The sequence below is a fragment of the Symphalangus syndactylus genome, chromosome 7, assembly GCF_028878055.3.
Source record: "Symphalangus syndactylus isolate Jambi chromosome 7, NHGRI_mSymSyn1-v2.1_pri, whole genome shotgun sequence".
Lineage (NCBI taxonomy): Eukaryota > Metazoa > Chordata > Mammalia > Primates > Hylobatidae > Symphalangus > Symphalangus syndactylus.
In genome coordinates, this window is record NC_072429.2 from 8,900,109 (window position 1) to 8,909,886 (window position 9,778).

General features: G+C 57.5%; 1 protein-coding gene across 1 annotated transcript in view; it reads left to right on the forward strand.

Moving 5' to 3' along the window:
* COL23A1 (collagen type XXIII alpha 1 chain) overlaps window positions 1–9,734 on the forward strand; it is a 353,888-nt gene extending 344,154 nt beyond the window's left edge. Inside the window, exons 22-29 of the mRNA XM_055285026.2 lie at window positions 153–179; window positions 1,219–1,281; window positions 1,365–1,418; window positions 1,704–1,730; window positions 5,032–5,085; window positions 5,299–5,385; window positions 7,915–7,953; window positions 8,653–9,734. Coding sequence (XP_055141001.1) covers window positions 153–179; window positions 1,219–1,281; window positions 1,365–1,418; window positions 1,704–1,730; window positions 5,032–5,085; window positions 5,299–5,385; window positions 7,915–7,953; window positions 8,653–8,655 — 354 coding nt within the window. The 3' untranslated portion in view covers window positions 8,656–9,734. The remainder of the gene's footprint in view (window positions 1–152; window positions 180–1,218; window positions 1,282–1,364; window positions 1,419–1,703; window positions 1,731–5,031; window positions 5,086–5,298; window positions 5,386–7,914; window positions 7,954–8,652) is intronic.
* Window positions 9,735–9,778: the final 44 nt, after the last annotated feature.

Here is a 9,778-nt window from a genome sequence, read left to right on the forward strand (position 1 = left end):
CAGAGCCATGAGCCAGGAGAGAGTGGGCTTCTTCATTCAGGGAGGGGCACATGGGCAGAGGGCAGAGCCCAGGACAGGGCCCCAGGGGCCAGCGAGTGGCCACTGCAAGAGGGTCCGGAGCCAGCCTTCTCATCTGCTTCCTCCTCCTGCAGGGCCTCCAGGGAATCCAGGGTCCCAAGGTGAGTGGGCATAGACCCCTCTACTGGCCTCAGACTCACCACCTGGGCAGTTTCCAAGAGCCTTGCCAATGGGCAAAGCAAAGGGCCTGACGCTCTGCCCTGGCCCATCCCTGAGTCTTCCGAGCGCCTGAACGTCCCAGGTCCCCAGGGCATAACCTCCCTGATGTCGTAGAGGCCAGTGCCCCGCCTCCACACTTGAGGCTCTCCTCTCCACTTTCTCCCTCTGCCCAGGACCCCAGTCTGTCCCTCTCTCCTCCTCATGTCCACCACCAACTGTTTCTACTGCTTGTTCCCTTCTCCTTTCTCTGTGCCTGTCAGTTCCTTGCACTGTCCCCACCTCTCCCCATACACATCTGTCTCTCAGCTGCCACAGTCTGAGCACAAAGTCGTGGGCTTGGTGTAGATTACATAATGGTGTGTTCCCTGCTCTTACATTAAATCCTCGAGTGTGGCCTGCCCGCATGCCCTGCCCCAGGGAGGCAGACACAGAAGGGGAGGCCATCTGGCCTCACTTCTTGTCATACCACCCTCCTGGCATGAGCAAATTTCTGCTTCCTCAGCTCAGAGGCCAGATGTGGGATTGAGAATCACGGAACCCCAGGCCTGAGTCTGCAGCCCCACTAGATGCACTGCTTCTGGTTCTGTTTTCTCTTAAGGCCGCCACAGTTCATGTTTCAAAGAGGCAGCTGCTATCAGGGACAGGGTCCAAGGCTTGCCGCAGAAGCCTGATGGGGACCCAGCTCTGCTGCCTCCCGCTGTGTGGTTGGGCCTGTCCCCGCCCCTCTCTGCACCTGCTTTCCTCATCTTTGGAATGGGTGTGACCGGAATCACCTTCCATGGGGCTGAGGGAGCGTGTTCGGGAAAAGGCGCAATGCGCGTGGCCAGAGCTCCTCCTGATCACCCTCACCAGGGCGTAAGCTGGGGCCAGGCCTGGCGGAGCCTGTGTCTGTTCCTCTGTCCACACCCCAGCTCCCAGCTTGCCTGTCCTGCTGTCTGTCTAACCCCTTCCCCTTGACTGATTTCCCTCCTTTGCCTCCAGGGCTTGGATGGAGCAAAGGGAGAGAAGGGCGCGTCGGGTGAGAGAGGCCCCAGCGGCCTGCCTGTGAGTCTCACGAGCCTTGTTTTTCCCAAAGGTGTTAATTCCTGTAACTAGCATGCCTCTTGACTCATTCCTTTTCTATCCAGGGGCCAGTTGGCCCACCGGGCCTTATTGGGCTGCCAGGAACCAAAGGAGAGAAGGTAACCACCTCATTCGGAACTCCCTCTCCAACTATGGCCCCCTGATCATGGTGGTGCTCAGCCCGGGGACCCCAACTCTGTACCTCACTGGGTCCCTGCACTTCACAGGGCCAGAGTTCAGGCTCTGTGGATGCCAGGTCTGTCCTGGCCTCCATCTATGCCTGCGTGGTTGGTGGGTCTCCTTGCCCCCATGTCTGTGGCCAACCCACAGGGCTGGACTTCCCAGCAGCTGTGCTCCCAGCACCCCTCCCCAACCCCTCTCACCCACTCTGTGTCTCTCCTCAGGGCAGACCCGGGGAGCCAGGACTAGATGTAAGTGTCTTATCATCACTTTGAGTAATTGGGTGCCTCTTGTGTGAATCTTCTGCCCTCATGCAGTAACCTGATCTGGCTACTCAAGTGTGACCCCTTCCCCAGGGCTGGGACTGCAACTCACTGGTTCCCCCTATGTCCCCATTGCCAAGTCTAGTGCACGACCCAGAGTAGGTCCTTTGTGGATAGATGAATGGATTGTCGATGGATGGATAATGGATGGAAACATTGGTAGATGGAGGATGGATGGACAATGGAGGATGAATCGATGGATTGATGAATGCATAATAGATGCAGGATTGATGGATGGATGGATAAATGGATGGATGGGTGAATGGATGGATGGAAGAGTGGATGATGGGTAGGTGGATGATCAATGGATGATGGATGGATGGGTGGATGGATGATGGATGGATAATGGAAGAATAATGGATGCACGGATGGAGGATTGAATGGACTCATCCATCCATCCATCTATCCACTATGGATGGATGGATGGATGGATGGATGGATGGATGGATGGATGATGATGATGAGTGGATGGATGGATGATGATGGCAGTGGAGGGATGGATGGGTGGATGATAGATGATGAGTGGATGGATGGATGATGATGGCAGTGGAGGGATGGATGGATGGATGATAGACGAATGGATGGATGGATGATGATGGCAGTGGAGGGATGGATGGATGGATGGATGGATGATAGATGATGAGTGGATGGATGGATGATGATGGCAGTGGAGGGATGGATGGATGGATGGATGGATGATGCATTGTAGCAAGGAAGTGAAGAGAGCAGTGAGGAGCCTGTTGGAATATCCTGGTGACAGATAATAAGGCTTTAGCTAGAGCAGTAATTTGAGAAGAAGAGGAAGGGAAGTATTAGCCCAGGCTGATTATATCAAGTCTCTTCTGGTAGCATACGTAGAAAACATAGTTCAAACTGGCTTAAAATTACTCATAACTGAACAATCTGGAGGTTCAACACATGGATCCAGGGCTCAACTGTGTCAACACAACTCAGCCTTTCACCCTGTCTTGTCTGCTTTCCCTGTGGAAATCAAGTTCCACGTGGTGGTGAGGTAAAGCCAGCAGCTCGAGACCAGCATCCTCCCAGGCCCGAACTAAGAAGAAAGAAAATTTGACTCACTCCAGTGTTCTGCAGGAAGTTTCATGGGCTCTCCCTGGTCCCAGTTAGGTCAACTCTGAACTGTCACTTAGCCACAGGAATGCAGTGCCCTGACTAGTCAGACCATGGACTGGGGTGGAATCAATGGGTTGTGAGAAGGGAGGTTGTTCTCAGGAAAATCGGGTAGCTATTTTGAGGGACATAGGACCAGATGCAGGGCTGCAAGGACCCTGGTGTCCATCCTAGACTTTAAAAAGAGAACATCACCGGCTGGGCACGGTGGCTCACGCCTGTAATCCCAGCACTTTGGGAAGCCAAGGCGGGTGGATCACGAGGTCAAGAGATCGAGACCATCCTGGCTAACACGGTGAAACCCTGTCTCTACTAAATATACAAAAAAAAAAAAAAAATTAGCCAGGCATGGTGGCAGGTGCCCGTAGTCCCAGCTACTCGGGAGACTGAGGCAGGAGGATGGCGTGAGGCCAGGAGGTGGAGCTTGCACTGAGCCGAGATCACGCCACTGAGCTCCAGCCTGGGCAACAGAACGAGACTCCGCTTCAAAAAAACAGACTATTACCTGGGAGAGGAACTGTGGGGGAGGGAAAGGAAGAGCTGTAGCTTGGGTTTCTGACGCGGGGGCTGGGTTCCATCAATGGGAAGGGATGGGAGAGGACAATGCTGAACCACCTGCAGGCTCTGGGCCCAGTTGGGGGTGGAGCTAAGGAGACTCCATGCCACCACGAATGTGGCCACAGCTGCCTTCTAGGAGGCCTGGTTCTCAGGGTGGCATCTCAAAGCCATGCCCACCTGCTCTACCTGGCAAATGCCAGGCCTCTCCTCAACCCCAGCAGGCCCAGTTGTAATGAGGACCGTGCTGAGAAACTCCCCTTGACCCCCACCTGTGATAGAACAGCCCTTCCCCCCAGAATCCCACCACCCCTATTTCACACCTCTGTCACTGAGCATTCACTGTCATCAGCACTCTCTTGCCTGCCTCGTTACACGTGAACAAGGAACCATGTCAAATCCAATTCTCTTTTTAAAATTGTTTTCTTTTTCTCTTTCTTTTTCTTTTTTGGAGATGGAGTCTCACTCTGTCACCTAGGCTGGAGTGCAGTGGCATGATCTCGGCTCACTGCAACTTCTGTCTCCCGGGTTCAATTGATTGTCCTGCCTCAACCTCCCAAGTAGCTGGGACTACAGGTGCACGCCGCTAGGACGGCTAATTTTTTATATTTTAGGAGAGATGGGGTTTCACCATGTTGTCCAGGCTGGTCTCGAACTCCTGAGCTCAGGCAATCTGCCCGCCTTGGCTTCCCAAAGTGCTAGGATTACAGGCAGGAGCCACCATGCCCAGCCTGTTTGTTTGTTTCTTGAGACAGAGTCCCGCTCTGTCACCCAGGCCAGAGTGCAGTGGTGTGATCTCGGCTCACTGCAACCTCCACCTCTCAGGTTCAGGCAATTCTCCTGCCTCAGTCTCCCAAGTAGCTGGGATTACAGGCGCGCACCACCACACTCAGCTAATTTTTGTGTTTTTTAGGGTTTCGCCATGTTGGCCAGGGTGGGTCTCAAACTCCTGACCTCAGGTGATCTGCCCACCTCGACCTCCCAAAGTGCTGGGATTACAGGCGTGAGCCACCATGCTCTGCCATAATGAATCCAATTGTCTGTCCCCATTGTCCAGCCGACAGCCCGGTTCCTAGTGGATGTTAAGCCACATTGGTTGGGTGGATGGACAGATAGATGAATGGACAGATGGGTGTGCAGGAAGTTGAGCCAAGGTCACAGAACAGAGGTCACCATTTCTCATCCCATCAGACAGTGACATAAATTCCATGGTTTCCGGGGTCTCTGTCCCCAGCCAAGCCTAGACCAGTGCCAGCCGTGTCTGTGATGTGAGAGACAGCCCCTTGCCAGCAGCTCTGCCTGAGTGTTGGTGTCCAGCAACTACTTTGGAGCAAGCCCAGCTGGCATCGTAAATGCATGCTCTTCCTACATCAGCCTTGTACCCAGCAGTGTATCACCTACAGCTAGGGCTAGGCCAGCGTGTGCCACGAATATGCAGAGGGGGGAGTGGGCATGTGGATGGGAGAGGAACAGAGATGAGCCGATAACAGAGGGGCAAACCTCCAGCCTCATTTTCGGGTTTAGCCTCTAATCCTTTTGTCAGGGTTTCCCTGGACCCCGAGGAGAGAAAGGAGATCGGAGTGAGCGTGGAGAGAAGGTGAGGGCAGCTGGACGGGAGCTGGGGCAGGAGGAAAGGGGGAAGGAGGCAGGTGGGAGTGGAGGCTCAGGTGAAGCAGGCAGAGAGAACCCAGGCCGGGCAGGTGGGCAGGAGGCAGGGAGAGGCTGGCCCCAGGCACTTCTCTCGGAGAGGTGTTGGAGGTTCCTGAGCCTGGCAGCCATGGCCAATGTCACCATCTCCCCTCCTGCACAGGGAGAGCGAGGAGTCCCTGGCCGGAAAGGAGTGAAGGGCCAGAAGGGCGAGCCGGGACCACCAGGCCTGGACCAGCCGTGTCCTGTGGTAGGTGTCGGAGGAGGGCCCTGCCCCAGGTCTTTTTGGCCTCCAGCCAGGGTCAGACCAACATCTTCCCTGTCCTCAGAGCTCAGCTGCAAGTCCCAGAGGCCCCACTGGTCACGCACTGGCCTTCCTCACTGTCAGGGCCACTGCTGCTGCTACTGCCATCATCACGGTTCCCCTTGCTCTGGTCCTAACCACCCCCAACCATGGGCATGGCTCGGGGAACCCAGCCCCTCTGCAGAGATGGAGGCCCAGCCCTTCATTCTTCACCCCCAGGACAGGCCTGGCTTGAGTAGGAACCCACTGTGGGCCATCTTGGGCTGGAGGTGGACAGGGGCTAGACCAGGAGTGGAGGGGCTTTACCTGGAGTCATCAGTACCACCAGCGGTGCCCTGGGAGGGGGCTGGGCCCTGCGGAGGGAACCAAAGTTAGCACAGACACGCTGCTGCTGGGGGCGGAGGCAGTGGGTGCCCAGCCCCATCGCTCTGGCTGCCTGGGGTAGAAGTCGGAGTCTGACTCCCACTGGGCTTGAGGCCCAGCTGGGCTGAAACTCAGCTTCTCCAAGCATAGACGGTGGGACCACTCTGACCTCTCTGGCTGGCTGTCCCTCCCCTTCCTTCCTCCTTCCCAGAAGAGTCTCTCTGGGCTGGGGCAGCACCTCCCCCTTCCCCGCATCCCCTCTGCCTGCCTCCACACCCTTCCTTTACCTCCTTCCCTGCTCTCTCAGTGGTCTTTGGTAGCCCACCAGCCCCCGTGTCCAGTGCCTGAAACAACCACAATTCAAAAGTCAGCTCCCTCTATTTCTTTCTGGAGACAGAGTCTTACTCTGTCGCCCAGGCTGGAGTGCAGTGCTGCGATCATGGCTCACTGCAGCCTCGGCCTCCCAGGCTCAAGTGATCCTCCTGCCTCAGCTTCCCGAGTAGCCAGAACTACAGGCGTGCATCACCATGCCCAGCTAATTTTTAATTTTTGTAGAGCTGGGGTTTTGCAGTGTTGTCCAGGCTGGTCTTGAACTCCTGGGCTCAAGCGATTGTCCCACCTTGGCCTCCCAGAGTGCTGGGATGACAGGTGTGAGCCACCGTGCCCTGCCTAGTTCCCTTTTCCTAGAAAGTAGGGAGGGTTTACATGTCACACTCTTCCGGTTGAGCTCAGAAAACACAGGAAAAACAAAACAGCTGGGTTTTCATACTAAAACTGGACAGATAGTCATACCTGGCCACTCCAGCCACGGGAATGGAGGGGGCTTCCACGGGGATGTGTGCAGGCCAGCCTCAACCTCCAGTAGTGCCAGAGTTAGAGACCCCCTCCCAGACCTCTGGCCTCTGTTCCTCAGTGTCCTTATCCCTGCAGTGGGGGAAACCGCTCCCCTCGGACAGTTTTGAGAAGTCAATGGGAAAAGGACTTGAAGAGCGAAGTGGTCAGCGCACAGAAAGGGCGGGGACAGCAGGGGCAGGGTGGCCCAGCCCCGCAGCTCCGGGCCCTGGCCCAGGACTCCCCTCCAAATCAGTAAGCCCTTGTCTCCTTTGAAACAGGAGAATCCCACCTGCGGAGGCCGGAGAGGGGCACCAGGCTGGCGGGGCCCTGCGAGGGGCAGTGGGCCGTGCCCTGCGGTAGGCGGTCTGGCCTGCGGTGTGCGGTGTGCCGTGTGCCGTGTGCTGTGTGGGCCTTCGGGGCAGCCAGGGCCCTCGGCTCTGCCCCGGCCTTCCTCGCTTCTGCCTTCCTTTCCATTCTGCCCTCCTCCCCACCTTCCCTTTGGTCCCTAGCCTGGTCCCTGGTGTACACATGGGAATATTCCAGGGGATGCCCAGTGTCTGAGGCTCATGCCTGTCCTTTGGAACAGAATGACATGTTTTGTGCCTTGGCGTCCCCGATGAGTCAGTCTTTGTTCCTCTCCAGTTTCCCCACCCTCCAGGCTGCCTGAGGAAACCCGGACCCTGCTTATGTCTGGCTGCTCAGTGGGCACCACAGGTGTCGCTAGACAGCCCCACCCCAGGCCCAGACCCAACCCCCAGCAACCTAAGCCTCCCCTGTCCAGGGCCAGCACAGGCTGCAGCAGGACGCCAACTCCTGGGCCGTCTTTAAAACCCTCCAGGAGCCATTCCTGCCCAAGGCCTGAAAGCTTGCAGGCCCCAGGGTGAGGAGCCAGAGTCACTGTCACATCAGGCAGGAAGCCACACAGCTCTCGGCAGGACCCAGGCCAGCCTGTGCGTGTCTGGCACAATGCCCATCCCTTCCTAGTGCCCTCCTGTTCCTGCCCACTGCACAGCAGTCCCCACAAAGCACAGAGGGAACACACTCTGTGTGTTCAGGACACAGTGACAAGCTCAGTGAGGACAAGCTCAGTGAGATGCCATCATTCCCCATGACCCCACTACCTGGGTGGACAGAGAAGGCACTGTGGCCCTCGGGGCCCAGCAGTCTCACATGGCCGCTCCCTGGCCTGCACCTCCCTACAGACCAGGGGAGGGCATGTGGGGTGTAGAGGAGCTCCCCAGGCCCCATCCCCATCACTGAAACCTTCTTCCTTTCCAGGGCCCCGACGGGCTGCCTGTGCCTGGCTGCTGGCATAAGGTACCGTGCAGGGAAGAGTCTCCAGGGCAGGCTTGGGGGAGGCAGGGGAGGGTGGGGGAATGGGGAGGCGGGGGAGGGTGGGGGAATGGGGAGGCGGGGGAGGGTGGGGGAATGGGGAGGCGGGGGAGGGTGGGGGAATGGGGAGGCGGGGGAGGGTGGGGGAATGGGGAGGCGGGGGAGGGTGGGGGAATGGGGAGGCGGGGGAGGGTGGGGGAATGGGGAGGCGGGGGAGGGTGGGGGAATGGGGAGGCGGGGGAGGGTGGGGGAATGGGGAGGCGGGGGAGGGTGGGGGAATGGGGAGGGCCCCAGAGCCTGGGTGCTGTCACTCAAACCTCTGGGTGTCTGCAGCTTCCTGCACAGTGACTGAATAGCCAAGTTTCCCATCATGACCCTGGTTTTGACTCTCCCATCTTGCATCTGAGGCGTGGGGCTGTGGTCCTGGGTGATGGTGTATAACCCATCCTGTGGGTCACATGGACTCAAATGACACCTGGACCAGGCAGGGCAAAGCCATCAGTGCCTCCTGGGATATTGTCCAAACCAGCCCACTGAGAGGGAGTGGGGGGAGGGAAGATAGGAGGGGTCTGCTCCTGTTCCCAAGGAAATGAGCAGGACGGGGGATGCCAGAGCAAGGTGGCCTGGATGGGGGCGGAGCTTCTCAGGCTCCTCATCACCTTCAGTCTCTTCCTCCTTTTCCAGTGACCCACAGGCCCAGCTCACACCTGTACAGATCCGTGTGGACATTTTTAATTTTTGTAAAAACAAAACAGTAATATATTGATCTTTTTTCATGGAATGCGCTACCTGTGGCCTTTTAACATTCAAGAGTGTGCCCACCCAGCCCCAGAGCCACCGGCATGTGAAGCTGCCGGAAAGTGGACAGGCCAGACCAGGGAGATGTGTACCTGAGGGGCACCCTAGGGCCTGGGCTTTCCCAGGAAGGAGATGAAGGTAGAAGCACCTGGCTCGGGCAAGGCTAGAAAGATGCTACGTTGGGCCTTCAGTCACCTGATCAGCAGAGAGACTCTCAGCTGTGGTACTGCCCTGTAAGAACCTGCCCCCTGAAACTCTGGAGTCCCTGGGACACATCCTATCCAAGAAGATCCAGGGGTGGAACAGCGGCTGCTGCTGCTTCTGGCCTCACCAGCCTCCAAACTCAGCCACAACCAGCTGCCTCTACAGGTGGACAAGACTTGGCCCCTGGACAAGACTCGCCCAGCACTTGCGGCTGGGCCTGGGGAGCAGTGAGTGGAAATCCCCCAAGAAGGTCTAGCTCCTCCCGCATTCAGGAGGCCTCAGGAGGCCAGCCTGCCGTGAGAGCACATGTCCTCTGGCCAGGAGTAGTGGCTGAGCTCTGTGATCGCTGTGATGTGGACAGAGCTCCAGGGAGCAGAGTGTTGGGGACGGAGGGGCCCAGCCTGTACTGACTGCTACTTCCTGTCTCTGTTTCCGTATCACCCAGAGAGGGACAAGATGGGACATGGCCTGGCCCAGGGAGGCAGGCCTCCCACTCAGAGTCTGGGTCTCACTGGCCCCAAGTCTCCCACCCAGAACTCTGGCCAAAAATGGCTCTCTAGATGGGCTGCACAGGCAAAGCGAAGCTCAGGGCTGGTTCCCAGCTGGCCCGAGCATGGAGGCTGCCACCAGCCCCACCCACGCTCTCACCAGAGGCTTTTCCACCTCCAGCAAATGTTCCCAGCAACCAGCTCCATCCTGGCTGCCTGCCTTCCATTTCTGTGTAGATGGAGATCACTGTGTGTAATAAACCACAAGTGCATGTCTGGGTGTGCCTGTCCTTGCGGACTGCCCCTGGGGCACCTCTGGC